Source organism: Arvicanthis niloticus, chromosome 6, assembly GCF_011762505.2.
Source record: "Arvicanthis niloticus isolate mArvNil1 chromosome 6, mArvNil1.pat.X, whole genome shotgun sequence".
Taxonomy (NCBI): Eukaryota; Metazoa; Chordata; class Mammalia; order Rodentia; family Muridae; genus Arvicanthis; species Arvicanthis niloticus.
In genome coordinates this window covers 19215135-19231319 of record NC_047663.1, presented here as the reverse complement: position 1 = coordinate 19231319, position 16185 = coordinate 19215135, and the positions used below count along the sequence as shown (strand labels likewise).

Sequence of the window (16185 nt, the reverse complement as noted above, 5' to 3'; positions counted from 1 at the left end):
TTGACCTGTTCCGGCCTTCCCTCTGCCCACCGCTTGCTCTGTCGACCCAGACAGACAGGGCTCTTACCTTCCTGCAATGCCCTGCCCACTTTCCTCCGAAGCTCCATGGCAGATGCTCGGTGGATGGGCTCTTTCCTCAGCCCCTCTTGGATGGCCTGGGCTGTGAGGGGCGCACAGGAAGGCGGGATCTCCCTGACAGGTGGAGGCTCGCTGGCAATCTAGAGGCCAAAAGGTGACATTCAGGACCTGTCTTCTCCTCCTTCCCACCTCACAGACCATGTTCACTCTCCGCCAATCCCTTCCTTCCCCTATGCTAGCTTGGGGGTCTACTATAAGGAGGGAGAGGACTGCGCCACAGCGAGTGGAGAGTCGCCCTAGAAGGCGGAAACCAGGATCCAAATAGAACACGACAGAGCCTGGCAACAAGATACCATGTTCTCCAGGCCTAGTCTAAAGGAGGCTGGTGGGCCCAGGCCACAGGCAAAAGAGACCTGCCGTTACTCACGTCTGTCACAGAAGAACAACCCTCACTAGCCTGTGGCCTGGGCCCATAGCTGCTGGCCTCTCCCCACAGCTGTGTGGGGCCACCACTGACCTTGAGACAGAGCGGGCCTCGGAAGTACTGAGTCCAGGGGTGGCGACCATTGAGCATGTGGAGCATCATGCAACAGCTGCTCCAGATGTCCACCTTGGCATCGCAAGGCTTTCCCATGACCACTTCCGGTGCCATGTGGGTCTCCGTGCCAGGAATGTAGTCCCCTGGGAGCACAGGGCCAGAAGCAGAATCATCATGAATTCAGTGCTCGCTCTAATTCCTGGGCTACCCCAGGTGAAGTGCTTTAAATTACAAGTAATTATGTTGTTGTTGTGTGGATGCATGCATGGACATATGTGCCATGGCGCACTCATGGAGGTCAGAGGATGACTGTGGAGTTGCTCCTCTCTCGCTACCTTTACATGGGGGATTAAACTTCGGTCACCAGATTTGCAGCAGGTGTCTTTACCTGCTAAGCCACTTCACTGGACTGTGGTTTTGCTTTGTTTTTTTGAGACAGGGTGTCTCTTCGTAATTCTGGATGTCCTAGAACTTGCTATGTAGACCAGGCTGGCCTTGAACTCACAGAGATCTGTCTGCTGCTTCCTCCCACAGGCAGAGATTAAAAGCATGCACCACTATGCCTGGCTGGTTTTTACTTTAAATTTTTTGAACCAGAGTCTCACGCTATAGCTCAGGGTAGTCTTGAATTCACAGCAATCCTACTTCAGCCTCCCGAGTTCTAGGATTCAGGTGAGAGCCACTGTGTCTATCTCGCTTGCATTTTGTTTTCCATATAAATAGTGGTTGTGAGGTAGAGAATGGAGCTTTACCTGTGAGCAAGGATTTTCCTAGGCCGTCAGGTTGTAGGCACAAGGCATGGCCAAAGTCGCAGAGGGCAGCTCGGCTTCCATCACTGGACAGGAGCACGTTGTCAGCTGCAGACAGCGCCCGGCAAAAAAGGAAGAGGGGGAACAGGTCAGTCACTTCAGTCATTTCAGGCTCCAGGCCCCACCCACCCTGGCCTGGCTTGACCTGGCCTCTAGTCACACAACTTTGGCTAGTCCTACATGGCAGCTGCTGCTTCTCATTAGTCTTGTTGGTTGGGGAAAGCAGGGTGTGTGTGTGTGTATGTGTGTGTGTGTGTGTGTGTGTGTGTGTGTGTGTGTTTTGGTGGTTGTTAGCTGAGGCTAAAGGCAGACAGCAGGCAGCATCTGGAATGGCGTCTCCTGCTGCAGACAGCACCACTCTCCCAGAGTGCTCTTTGCCACCCCACCCTCTCCCAGAGGTCACCAGTTGGCAGGAGTTTTAGTCTTCAGTTTTCTGTGAGCACCAACCCAGGAGACTAACAGTGTTAGACAGAGGGCCTGGAGAAATCATTCCCCACCCCCTAGGCACAGCCCTGTCAGCTGACTCAGGCGTCTACCCTGAAGACAACCAGGCAGGCCCACAACTGGGAGGAAGTCAGGTGAGAAGGCAAAGAAGAGCCTGTTAGGATAGGGAGCGTGGTGACTGGGGCCTTACCTTTGACATCGCCATGCAGAATCCTACGTACATGAAGGTATTCCAGCCCCTCCAGGGCCTGACCCAGGTAGTAAAGGGCTCGGTCTTCTGGCAGGCAGCCCTTTTGCTTTATGAGCTGGCCTAGAGAGCCACCTAGGTAAAGAACACTCCGTCTTTACATGGGCCTTTCCCAGGCCTCCACGCATGCCGAGGGCAAGCGTGAAGGGCAGGTGAAGCAAGGGAGCAGGGGTAAGAGGTACAACGCGGACTGAGTAGAGTCCAGGGTCTAAGTGTGGGTTACCTCTTGGCCTTGAATCTTGAGAGAGATACAGACAGGACCTGTCTCCTCACCTTCTAGAAGCTCCATAAAGATGTTCACCCATGGGCCTTCTCTCACGGCTCCATAGAGAGGGACGATTCTGGGCGAGCTCAGTCCAGCACAGGCCACCAGTTCCTCTGCCCGAAACACCTCGAGCCGTACCTGAAAGACCCAGCAGCCCCTGAGTCAGGGTGAGGGGTGCAGGCTGGGGAACCCTTGGTATTCTATGCACAGAAACTAACGATGTTCTCAGTGGTGATGTCCAGGCCAAGTGGGACAGGGGCCCTGCCAGGCCCTCGGGAACTAAGCATAATCCATGTATAGTCTCCTGGTGTCAGGCACCAGTTCCACAGTGTCGACTGCACAAAAAACAGTCACACAAAACATTCTTTTTTTTTTTTTCAGGCTCCTGGAATGCTCCCTACCCTTAATCTGCCGAACACAATTTTCCCCCCAGCTCTACTGGGGGAAAATCTCTAAGCCATGAGGCCTTACTAACCCCGCCCACCTTCCACCCCCTACAGGGCCTCATTATGTATCTTAGGATGTCTTTGAACTTACAATCTGCCTCAGCATACTCAGTGCTGGGATACTAAGGGTGTGTTGCCATACTTGGTTCTGTGAAGAGTCTCTGGATCACTGGTTCTCAACCTGTGGGTCTCAACCCCTTTGGGGGTTGAATGACCCTTTTACAGGGGGTCACCTTGGACCACTGGAAAACATATTTCTTATGATTCATAACAGCAAACTAAAGTTAGGAAGTAACAATGAAATAACTTTGTGGTTGGGGGTCACCACATGAGGACCTGTATTAAAGGGCCATAGCATTGGAGGTAGGCACGTCTTTATCCCAGCATTTGGGAGGCAGAAGCAGGTGGATATCTGAGTTCAAAGTCAACCTGGTCTACATAGTGAGTTCATAGTCAGGGCTAGAGCTACACAAAGAAACCCTGTCTCAAAAAACAAACAGCAAACAAACAAGCAAACACACAAACAGGGTTGCAGAGTTAGGAAGGTTGAGAACCTCTGCCCTGCATCCTCAGTGTCCCTTGTAGCAATTTTCTTTTTGAAAATTAAATATGTATGTGTGTGTGTGTGTGTAGACTGTGTGTATATGTTCTACATGCATGAGGAGGGCAAAAGAAGATTCCAGATCCCATTGAACTAGAGTTGCAGGAGGTCATCAGCAGCCATGAGTGTTCTGGGAACAAACTCAGGTCCTCTGGAAGACTTAACTGCTGAGCCGTCTAATCCCCCTTATAGCAAGTTTATTATAATTCCCTGGTTTAATTTTCATATGTGTGTTTGCTGATGGCCTGACATCCAGTATTGAGGCAAGGTCTCTGTTGAAACCAGAGCTCCTTAGTCTGGCTAGTGGAACTTGCCTGGAGAACTCATGTCTCTGTCTCAAAGCTGGGATTACAAGTGGCCACCATGCCAGTCTGCTTTTATGTGGGTTCTGGGGATCAGAACTCCAGTCCTCAAGATGCACTTCACCCACTGAACTATCTCCCCAGCATCCAGTTATTTATTTCCCAAAGGACTAAACTGTTCATGTAGACAGGCCTGTATTTATATTACTCTGAAGCTATTTCCCTAGCATCTGGGTACACAGAGGGTCCTGGGGATGGGTTAGCCAATGCCTTTTTGAATCTGGAAGTCTAGGGTCACTCCTACTTGTGGAGTCCAGAGTCTTAGCATGGCAGGAAGCATTAGGCCGTGGATACAAACATCTTGTGCTTAGCTTCTGATCAGGCCATTCACAGAGGCCACTTAGTGCCATCAGCCATGTGTCTAAGAGAATATTGGGGGCACAGCTGCCTGCTCGGGTGGTGTGAGGATTCAGACATGGGGTCCATGCTTGGTGACTAAGAAAGACACTTGGGCAGGGCTGGCTTCCCACTTCCTCCTGCTAACTCAAAGAGAACAGCCTGCCAAAGGCGTCCTATATTGAACTTTCTGGCTGCTATGGGTTCTCTGGAGAGCTACCGCCAGGGGGCGACAGCAGTAACAGACTAGTTTGGCCCAGTTTTTGGTTCCAGACTTGCTGACAGGACAAACAGAAGCTCTGCTGATATGGGGGTTTTTGGACTTTTGTCTATGAGTGGACAATGTTTCTCTTTTGGTTACTTAAAGAATATCAAGTTTGGTTAAGTGAACTTTGACTGTTCATTGGTGCTTCCTATAAAAGGCTGGTGAACTTGACTGAAACTCATTCATCCACAGGGTTTCCATGTAAAATGTCTCTCCCCTAACCACTCCTGCAATGTGAGGTGACTCCTAGGACTCCCCAGAGAACCCAGACAGGTGTCACAGGACGCTGGAATGCTCACATCTGGGGGCTATACTTGTTTGAGATGGCTCTGCTGCTACACTGGCCACACCTCTTTTGCTGTTATGCTGTCAGGAAGGGAGGGTTTGAGCAATTATTGACAAAGTACTTTAGGGAAGGATGGGACACAGAAATGAAATGAAGGTGGGATTGTCCATCTGATCCATGTTCAAGAAACTAGAGAATGCTCAAGAAGGCCCACTGTCCCAATACGAACTTGGACGAAAGCTGGGTGTAGGTGTGGTTGCTCACAAGTTAGGCCAGTTTTGGCTATGGAGTTAAGATGTGGGCTAGCTTGGGCTACTCTGTCTCAACAAACAACGAATAAACAAATACATAAATAAAAACAAAACCAAAAAGCCCCAAACATATTTTTCTTTCTTTCAACTTATTTGACTTTGTTTTTCAGTGGGTAAATTTTAGGATATACATAACCATTTAATAAATGTAAACAAATCATATAAATATCAGTCAGTGGGACGTGTCAGATGGCAGGCAGCTCCAAGGATACAGGACTAAAGAAGAGTCCTGAGTGCCACGAAGGCCTGAGATACTAAGGAGGGTATGAAGCAGGCCAGTGAGGACCCTTAAGTCACTCTCTAGAGCAGTGGTTCTCAACAGTCCTTTAATACACTTCCTCATGTGGTGATCCCTTAACCATAAAATTATTTAGTTGCTACTTCATAATTAATTTTGCTAAAATTATGAACCACAATGTATATATCTGATATGCAGATGGTTTTGGTGACCACTGTGAGAGTCGTTCTACCCCCACAGACCAAAGCTGGTGGCATGGGAAATCTCAAAGAAGCAAGATGATTTTGCAGTCTGGATGAGCCTGAGAAGCAAGATCAAAGGACCAGCCTATGCAGTCAGATGGAGAAGGCTTCCCGCTCCCTCATGGCCAGACAGCACCTGAACCACCCTCTCTGAACCTCAGTGCTATCTTTCCTGGCAGTGCTGTGCAGTGCTGTGCAGTGCTGTGCCGTGCAGTGCCGTGCAGTGCCGTGCAGTGCCGTGCAGTGCCGGGCTGTGCCGTGCTGTGCAGTGCAGTGCCGTGCAGTGCCGTGCAGTGCCGTGCAGTGCCGGGCTGTGCTGTGCTGTGCTGTGCCGGGCTGTGCTGTGCTGTGCTGGGCAGTGCTGTGCTGTGTTGTGAGTGGGAATTAACCTTTAAGATCCACTGGTTTTCCCACAACAGACTCTGAAGGGGAGTGTCTGTGAGACGGGGAAGCTGAGGCTGGCACAAGGAACTCATCCAAAGTCACTAAAAACAGAGTACCACAGCCAAGACCTTGGTTGGGGAGGCCTGACCCTAGAGCTGCCAGCTGCTGCACTCCAGGCTTAGCTTGGACTCCTGGCCACATTTACATATCATCAGAAGCAGCATTTCCAGGGAAACTGCAAACAGCATTGAAGTGCAGAAGCCACTTCCCTCTGCTGCTGTGCCAGGGCGCGTGAGCCTGGGAACAACTTTTCCTTCCTCAAAACTCCTTATTTTCTTTAGCATACTAATCTGTTTTTCTGTCATAAGTGGGTACAAGTAACTTCTCAAGTTTCTGAAGATTGCAGGAATATAAATGATGGGAGGGAGAACACAGAACAGACACAGATGCCTAAGAAGTCAGGGTCCCCATTTCATCTTCCTCTAGACAGTGCCCCTTTGATTCTTGCTCTCAAACAAGGGCTCGTGACTGATGCCGCTTCTCTAGCACAGCACATAAAAACCCGGGTTTGTTTAAAACTCTGGACCTAGGCTCAGCAGGTGAAAATCAGCAGAGCCAGCCTGTGATCTGAATCTGATCTCTGAAATCCACAGAAAAAGCCAGTGTGGCCCTGCACATCTGTAATGCCAGCATGCTCACAGTGTGAAGAGAGGACTGGCTGGAAGCCCAAGAGGCTGGGAATATAGCTCACTGGAACACGCTTGCCTGTGTGAGGCCCTGGTTCAATCCTGAGACACCACACACATGCACACAACTGCATACACCCACACACCACACACACACATCTCTCTCACATATACAACTGCATACAACTACACCCCCAACACCCTATATACATACACACATATCACACCCCACACACACATATCTCATAACACACACACACACACACACACACACACACTCCCCACAGTACATTCTAACTCAAAGTGAATGGAGAGAACTGACTCCCAGAAGCTGTCTCTGGCTTCCACAGATGTGCTGAGGTAAACACACACACACACACACACACACACACACACACACACACGGCTTCAGAACACTAGTTGCTTTGGATCCCACATCTTTGCTCCTGGTCCCTGTACAGTGCCTGGCACGAAGCAGGTGCTCCAGGACAGCTGGTTTAACTTGGCCAGCGACACTCTATTCCAGATCAGTGACAGAGCCAAAAGGAGGCTCCCAGAATTCTATGCTTGGGCCAGATGGCTTAAAACAAACAGTTCTTCACCCTTGTTGAGGGCAGATAGCAAGTCTCCTTTGAGAATCTGCTTAGTGAGATGGCGTCTTTGCCATCAAACTGTGTCCACGACCATGCATGCAACTCACATAAACTTTAGGATCAAGTTCCAAGAATTTAAGGATCCTTTAAGTACATTCTCCAACAGGGAGAACTTACATATCAGTTGCTTAAGAAGCCTGACCATTCTATGTGAACCAAGGAGAAATCCTGCCTAGGATGTCTTTCATTGTGTGTATGTGTGTGGGGGGAGGCAGGGGTACATGAAGCAGGTGTAGAATAATCTCTAGGACTGGATCTCCTTTTCATAAAAGACACAGCCCGATTTCAACATGAAGAGGCTGAACAGATAGAAGACAGATGGCATTTTTGAGGACACAGGGAACCTTTGTTTGGTGGCATTTGACTTCATTTATGGTGAGCCGGTATTTGTTTGCAGTTGAAAAGGGTGAGGTGGCTCGGCAGGTAGAGGTGCTTGCTTCCTGCCAACCTCAAGTTTGATCCACAAGGTAGAAGAATAGAACTGACTACTCCAAGTTCTTCTCTGACCTCCACGTCTGCACCATGACATGTGTGACTTCCCCCAAAAAAACGTGTCATAAGAATTAATTAAAACACATAAAAGGTTAAAACCATAAAAACAAAAGAAAACCTCACATTAAGGCCTAGATCTATGCCAATAAGCATGTGACCTAAGCCCACAGATGTTCCGGAAGGAAGACCAAGGGGCGGCGGGTATTCTGTAACTACTCATGTCCAAGATCCTTTCCAGGAACAAACAGGCACAGGCGGCCTGACCCCTGATGTCCAGACTGTCTCCTGTCCTGCCTCGCCATTCCTCTGCCAGGGAACTCAGGGAACTGTATGCAGTATCAGAATTAGAACCCAGGGCCTCATACTCGCTAGGCAAATACCTAAAATTAGCCCTCATGTGGTCTTAGAGTCAAAAACTGTACAAGACAAACTTCAAGCTCTAACCCTTCCACTGAGAGAAAGAATGGGCCGATGCTACCCCACTAGCTGGAGGAAGAAGGTAGGAGCTCTCAGAGCCCTGGGAAGTCCAGGCCTTCTGTCTGGATCTTTTCCGACTGCCTTGGACACAGGACAAGAGAAATGTGTTAGGGTTGTTTACCCTGTTGCTTGGGACTCAGAGGACCTCAGCCGAGCAACAGCTGAGAAGCTGGTGACTAAGCTCCATTACTGGGCATCCATCTGTAGGGCACTTCACACTCTCTCACCCACATCCCACCGCCTCTCCTCTCGGAAGGGACAGCTGAGCCTTCTCTGGTGGACTGGGGAGGGGAACTACGGCTAAGGAGGCTAGGCACATGGTCCTGGCGTCCGAGTGGAAGATGACCCATGCTGGCAGGAACTCAGTGTGTGCTTGTGCTGCCAAGGGGTGAGGGTGGTGGGTGGCTCTTGCTCCCTTCATGTAGCCTGTATGAAATCTGAGGTAAAGCTTACAGATTTTTCTCTTCTCCTCCTACTCTGAGACTCAGCTTTGACATCTACCACAGTCTGGCCCAAGAACAAACCCAGGCAATAAATCAGGCTTCTTCACATCCCAGCTGGAGTCATTCTGAAAGCCCAGGGCAACCATGACGGCAGAGGCAGGGTCTGCTCTGCATGGTGGCCACCCAGAGCATGCTGGACCTGGGTGATCTCATTACTTGGTTTCTTTCCTTGGAGATCAGGATGTAAGCCAGTTATTTCACCCCCTCCCCGCCTACCCCCCCCCCCCAAAAAAAAATCCAAACAAAATAAAGTCACAACCCAACTCAAACAAAATCCCCAAAGCAATCCACATAAATTCCGGTCCTTAATCCTTTTGGGTAGGGACAAGCTGGCTTCCAGTAGAGGAGAGGGGACTTCCAAAGCAGGGTTTGAGATAGATGCCGAGGAGCAGAGCTGACACTACCAAGACTTGTGGATCTGCAGCTGCCTGTTCCCATCTGGGCTGGGACAGTGCGGTGAGTGGAAGCCTCAGGCTCTAGGGCTACCTGGATGGCTGTGGGCAAGCCACAGGGGAGGTGACTCGAGCTTCCTGTGACATATCAAGACATTAGTACAAGGAGTCTCCTTTTCTTCCTCTCTTCAAAGCTATACAATATGTGACAGATTTGGATTTGAACCTGATTTAGCCACCAGTGCAGGTTCTTAGTGTCTGTCTGGGCCACCTTTCCACAATGCTGTCCTGCCGGTCTCGGACCACAATGCACCTGGCCAATGGGAGGCAGGTTTAACTTCCAGTGTTTAGCCTTCTCTCTGGAGACACCTGACAGTTGGTGGTTAATGTTGTAATCCCTCAGCCACACCATGCTCTGTGGCATGAGGGGTTTGCTCAGTATGAGCTTCCTGTGAACTCAAACATCTCCCAGGTCTGGACTTGCCCCTACAGGCCCTGGCGTCTTCAGCGGCCAGGGCAGTATCCAGACCCGAGCTGCGTGCTCCTGTACTCTCACAGATATGCATACCAAGGGCAGCAATCAGGCCAGGCCATGTGACAGACCAGACTGTTCCCTTTCAACTACAGCTGACCCAAGAACAGCTGGGGTGCCAACCATCAAGGCAAAGCCCAGGATACCCCATGACTGATGCTGACAGAAAGCTGAGGTGGAATGCAGTATCTGCTGTGTGCTTCCCTTTCAGCTTCTGGAGTTCTATCTACTATGTTAAGGTTTTTTTTTTTTTTTTTTTTTTTTTTCCCCCTGAGTCAGGGTGTCACAGTATAGTCCAGGCTGGCCTAGGGTCCATGGTCATCCTCTTGCCTCAGCCTCCCCAGTGTTGGAAATTTGGGTGTGAGCCCAGTGGGGTATCATCTTGGCATACCTTTTTGACAGCGCACTGGAAGCCTGTCTGCTTGTCCTTTACCCGGTGGACTTCTCCGAAGGAGCCTCTCCCCACCCGAGGCTGGCGTGTCATCCAGTGGACCTCTTCTCGGTACTCATAATCCACTGGTTTGAGTTTCTGGGGTTGAAGAGGAGGAGGAGGTCAGTTTCAATGACCTGGGCAGCAAGGGGACAAAGGGCTACAGTGGGGAAGGCTCTCCAGCCAAGAGCTAGGGCTCTGGGGGCCGAATGACCACATCCAAAGACATGCCAGCCCTATGGCGGGATAATTAGGAAGACAGGCCAAAAGGGGTTCAGAGGAATAAGAAGACAAAGGTGGGACTGGAGAGATGGCTCAGAGGTTAAGAGCACTGACTGCTCTTCCAGAGGTCCTGAGTTCAATTCCCAGCAACCACATGGTAGCTCATATCCATGTATAGTGAGATCTGGTGCCATCTTCTGGCCTGCAGGCACAATTCTGTATACTTAAATAAATCTTAAAAAAAAAAAAAAAAAAAAAGACAAAGGCAGCCTCCATAGGAAGATAATTTCCATGATGAGAAGCAGAATAGCCAACAACCTTGATAATGGAACATATGACTCAGTAACTAGGAGGTTGAGGAGATGGGGCAAGCACAGTGTTAAAAGTGAATAGAATCAATCCCTCAAGTTGAACAAATTGAGTTATTCAGGCAGAGAACTGAAGGAAAAGGGAGGGAGGGGGAGAGGGAGGGTGGCATCCTCTGTTCACGGGATATTTTCATTCAACACACACAATCCAGCAACTGTGGACTGAGAAAAGAGGCAGCTAGCAAGGCTGTGGGAGGTGAGGCTGTGGGAGGAAGGCCACACAGATGCCACGCAAACAGCAAAGCCACGCAAGCCGTAAAGCCCAGGTTTGGTCATCACCCTGCAGCTATCGATTTCGTGGAACCTTTAAGAGGTGTGGCCTACTAGGAGAAAGTATGCCTTATGTCATGGTAACAGAATCCCTGATTATGGTCTCCAATGCTGCAATCCCCAATGAGCAAACTGATTTGCTACCCTGGGCGTGAGGGACTCTGTAATCCAGGGAACCCTCTCTCTGGGTCTACAGATACTCTTCCATAGCAAGTCCCACCCGGAGTCCCATCTGTGGCCTCTCATCTCAGAGGTGGCGATTGGGCTTGAGGGAAGTTAGTTACCTCAGTAAGCAGGACGCCCTCGTTGTCCTCAGTTTCAGGGCTGAGCCTCTGCAGCTTGGAGCCCCCCGATGACCACGTCTTAGCCAGGCTGGCCAGGCTGTGGGCCTGGCCTGAGCTCACACTTCCTTGTAACGCATGCACGAGGTACTCCTCCACAGGACCCTTTTCTAGGACACCCCGGTTTGGGCAGCTGGACTGTAGGTGTGGGCCAGGCAGGGGCTTCTGAGTGTCTCCATAGGCCAGTTTGCTTAGGTGTGGCGGGCCAGGCAGAGGCCGCTGGCTGTGTACACCACCTAGTTTGTCCAGGAGGATGGAGTCCAGCGTATAGGGTCTCCAGGGCTCCAGGGGGTAGAATGGGAAAGGATGGGGCATTCCGCTGTAGGGGGTCGGGTGAGTGGGGTGGGGCAGGGGGCCTGTGGCCTGGGGGTGGTGGAGTTTCCACACGTGGTTTAGACATTGCAAGGGGCTGATCAGTTTGTGGAGTTCTGGTCGAGGCAGCATGGGTCGCAGGCCTTCATCTTGTTTCTTAAAGCACAGGTGGCCAAGGCTTGGTCCCCTCAGAGCCTTGGTGAACTGGGAGACATTTCTGGCATAGAGGTTGCTTACTGGAGACTCATCTTCCTGCAGGAAAAATACAGGCATTACAAGTCCCAGTCCAAAAGCCCATGAGCTGGGACTAGGGCAGTGGGCAGAGGGTCTCACCTGCACTGGGATGGTACAGCTCTCTTGCTCAGGGGTTCTGGGCAGGGGCTTGGCTAAGGCCACTTCTGTCTGGGCCAGTGACTTCGACCTCCTCTTCCTACGTTTTTTTCGGGCTTTGCCGTGACGCTTTCCCTTACGGCACACACGGGCCATTTTGCCTTCAGTTGCGTGGGCCACATTGTTGGGGATTTGATCGAGACTCTCAGACTGGCTGTCAAAAAAGGGGCATAGCCACATTCTGAGTGCGAGGGAGTGAGAAGACAGACTCTTAGTACAAAGCCAACTCCGTCATTGAAGTCACGCATGCTTAATGACAGGGGACGCGTGGTGAGAAGCGCGGTGTCAGGTGAGAATGCCTGAGCAACACGGAGTATGGTAGCACAAACTTGGACAGCTGTACACCACAAGGTGATGTGAACCTATGGATCTGCTATCGTGTTCATGGCCCACTGATGACCAAAATGGTGTCATGTGGTACCTCTGCACTTACACAGTGTGGGCAAGTTCCTAACCCCCAAGGAATACCAAGTTTTCTCATTTATGAAAGTATTTTCCGCTACAGGGGGTAGTGACAAGGTTTAAAGGAGAACAGTTCATAAGCCTTAGTTCCCGGCCCCTCAGCAGGTTGTCCCATAAACAGCTTGCTGCCCTGGGCTAGGGCAGACCCTCAGTTCTTCTTCAGGGTGCCAGTTCTCTTGCTGCTCTTTGGGTGAACTGACCCAGAGGGGGCTACTCTTGGGACATGTTAGCTCTGACAGGTCAGAGTTTCTGTTATCTCCACCCTTTGCCCTTGGAGGTATCTAGTTGCCATGGGAACATGAGACACTGCCAAATGGACTCCCTTTCTGGCTGGTGTAGCCACCAAGGATCTGCCAGGCTCCCGCCCATGTCAGGTATTATAGGAACTTGTTTCAGGCAAGGGTTTGAAGGAGCTGCTGTGAAAACAACTGTGGGCCCTGATCTCAGCCTCAGCCACAGCCCTTCCTGGGAGGCTGGGAGCCTGCAAACTTCTCTCAAGCAGCCAAAGGAAGAATTCATCAGAAAACCCATTCTCTGGGCCAAAAGGTGCCTGAGGCTACATAAGGAATTGCCTAGACCCTAAGGAAGACAGAAGCCTTCCACCCTGACCCCTTTCCATCACTAGCAGTCTCCAAAGGCCAACCATCAAAGTCCTGGTGGGAAGACGGACCTATGTCTGAGATACACTGATCAAAACTCATCTTTGGATAACAGGGGAACCTGGAGACAGAAAGCCTGGTTCTAGTTCCCATCCATAGCCCAGGGCTTGATTAGGACCCTTGGGGATGTCTACCCTATAGGATGGTGAAAGTAGCCCCAGACTGTGCTCATGGCTATATACCAGTTCAAAGTCGCTGCTGTTCCCAGAACCCTCCCTGCTGAGGGGAAAGCAGAGGTGTCTCAAGGACTCAGGGCAGAGTAAAAATAAATTGTCAAGTTGACGGAGCCAGGGGCAGCTTCTGAAACGCTGACTTGCTGATTTGAGCAGCCAGGCCAGGAAAGCTGGGTGGCTGCCAGCAGCAGAACCCAGGTGCTGAAGCAGGGAGCCAGAGGCCTGATGGGCGTGGCCTGCAAGGCAGCTGACCGGTGGGCGTGGCGTTGGCTCCCTCCTTCCCAGCCCCAGTTGGCTTTCTTACCTGTACTGCTGTGACCCTGCGATGAAAATGCGCTCTGAGAAGGTGGGGCTGAACTCTTGGCTATTCTCACCTGTGATTGGGGGGTAGGGGGGAGGGAAGCGTCAGATTAGCAGGGATGAGAACAAAGACAACGTCAGCGTTTAAGAGAGAGCCTTTTACAGACAGGCCGCAGTGGCCACTTTCCTTTCCCCCGTCATATTGCTCTGTCTGGTGGCTCACATCCTGGTCATCTTCTCTTTCAGTGGTGGCTACCCTGTTCCCCAGCTTACTAGTGAAGAGAGGACTGTCTGTAAAGTGGATATCACAGGGAGCCTGCTTGCCTCACTTATAGTGAAGCTTTCTAGAACATTCCATACACCACAGGGCACACAGTTGCCCCCTGATAAACAAGCTGGCATGTATTTCTGTTTACACACATGTGTCTATATGTGCACTAATTTCATTTTAGCTCATTTCAGTGTTTTTCTCTCATTAGGAAAGCCTCGGGAAGTGAAGCAGAGGATGTGTATACATGGAGAGAAATGCCAGGTTCTCTGGGTTCTAGCCCAAGGCATCTGAACTAGAGGATGGTGCTGATGGTGCTGGTACTACCGAGCCACCCTGGGAGTTCTTGTTCCCCAGGCAACCATCGATATCTATCATCTGGAGGCAAGAGGGGTAGAAGTGGAGAAAGCCAGGCTTGGCCTGTTGCTGAGGCTAGCAGCTCAGAGAGTGGCACAGCAGGCACTGTAAGCTAGAGGAGCTTTCTAGGAGACTTTCCTGTCTGGGCCCCTCCACATTACTGTTCAATGCCTCAGCAGAAGGTTAAGGGCCAGCTTGATGTTCCTGTAGAGTCCTTAAGCAATCCTGACTCTTGGCTGCTCCCTGTTTGGGTCACAATGGCACAGCCTCTATTTGCTATGTCCCCCATGACCCCCTAGCATGTTTACAAATCCCATTTACACAGTCTGGACTAGACCCTCAACTGTGTCTGGGCTAGACCCTCAGTTGTGTCTGGAGAGATGCTTCTAGATCGGTCACTCTGACCTTGCTCTCCAAGGCTGGCCTCTTGTCCCCGGCCTCCTCCCATCTGCGAGCCCACTCATTGCCACTGTATCCATAGCAACCCCAGGTCCTTACACTCAGCCTGGGCGATGATGGAGATGGCGGGTGGGCCGCCCTCAGAGCCTTCCTTGGCTGTGCCTTTGGTGATCACGTCGTTCAGGATCTCCCACTTCCCACAGAACACGGGGCTCTTCTCCACAGCCTCGAGCTTGAAGATGCAGCTCTGCTTCTTCCCCAGTGACTGTGTCTTCTCCTTGGCTTTGGCGAGCTCCTTCTGCTGCCCGACAACTGACCCAGGAGTGCCTGGGCAGGCCACTTCCATCACGGCCATCTCCTAGGCTCGTGCTCACCCTGATGGGCCAAACGCAGACTTGGTCAAATCCCAGACCCTATGTGGTCAGCACAGGTTAGGCATGCTTGGAGGGAAAGCGCGCGTGTGTGTGCCTGTGCGGGTGCCTGTGCGGGTGTGTGTACGGGGGTCATGTGAGAGGTTCTTGACTCTTTATGTCAAGCGTGCTCATCCTCTAGACCCCTGAGTGGCAGGGACACCAACCCTGAAACATTTCCAGCTATTTCATTTGTGGGAGCCCTGGTCTACTGGCTCTGTAGTATAAATGGATTCCTCTGGGGGCTGGAGAGTTGGCTCAGTGGCTAAAAGCACTGCTACTTTTCCAGAGGACCCAGGTTCAATTCCCAGCACCCACATTGTGGCTCACAACTGTCTATAACTCCAGTTCCAGGGGATCTGACATCCTTTCACATACATACATGGAAGCAAAACACCAGTGCACATAAAATAAAATAAGTAAATCATTTAAAAAAATGGGTTCCTTTGCTGGGCCTTCAGGGGGATGGGAGTTATTTTCTTCAGTAGTGTAGCCACTTGTAAATTGCCCAGGCTCCAGTAAATAACCCCACACCCATACAAATGACCCTAGTTAAACTCAATATAGTACATGCACTCACTTGTGCACACACACAGACAGGCAGTAGGAAGGGGGATGGGAAGGGGAACAGGGGGGAGAGATAAGAGGAAACAGGTGGCCCAGCAGTTAGAGCACTGGCTGCTTATGCAGAGAAATGAATTTGGTTCCTCGAACCCACATAGCAGCTCACAACCATCTATAACTCCAGTTCCAGGGATCCAATGCCCTCTTCTGGCCTCCATGGGTACTGCACACATGTGCTGCACATCACACATAAAGGTAAACCATTAGGAACACATTTTAAATGATTTTAAACTATTACTATATGGTTTTGGATTTTTGAGGCAGGTATATCCCTGGCTGTCTTGGATCTTAGTCTATAGACCAAGCTAGCCTCAAACTCAAAGATCTGCCTGTTTCTGCTTCCTGAGTGCTGGGATCAGAGGTGTGTGCTACCACCACCCAGCCTAAAAATAAATGTTTTTTTTTTTTTTAAAGAAGGTAATAGAGTAAATATTATAAAAATATATTATAGCCGGGCAGTGGTGGCGCACGCCTTTAATCCCAGCACTTGGGAGGCAGAGGCAGGTGGATTTCTGAGTTTGAGGCCAGCCTGGTCTACAGAGTGAGTTTCAGGACAGCCAGGACTACACAGAGAAACCCTGTCTCGAAAAACCAATATATATATATAAAATAC

General features: G+C 50.6%; 1 protein-coding gene across 2 annotated transcripts in view; it reads right to left on the bottom strand.

The window, feature by feature from the left end:
* Map3k14 (mitogen-activated protein kinase kinase kinase 14) overlaps positions 1-16185 on the bottom strand; it is a 45748-nt gene that overhangs the window by 6660 nt on the left and 22903 nt on the right. For both annotated transcript variants that reach the window (XM_034506823.2, XM_076935684.1), the window contains exons 2-11: positions 14638-14913; positions 13519-13588; positions 11864-12074; positions 11162-11782; positions 9979-10116; positions 2390-2519; positions 2060-2191; positions 1369-1473; positions 596-759; positions 68-218 (exon numbers count right to left, since the gene is read on the bottom strand). In XM_034506823.2, coding sequence (XP_034362714.1) covers positions 68-218; positions 596-759; positions 1369-1473; positions 2060-2191; positions 2390-2519; positions 9979-10116; positions 11162-11782; positions 11864-12074; positions 13519-13588; positions 14638-14893 — 1978 coding nt within the window. In that variant the 5' untranslated portion in view covers positions 14894-14913. The remainder of the gene's footprint in view (positions 1-67; positions 219-595; positions 760-1368; positions 1474-2059; positions 2192-2389; positions 2520-9978; positions 10117-11161; positions 11783-11863; positions 12075-13518; positions 13589-14637; positions 14914-16185) is intronic.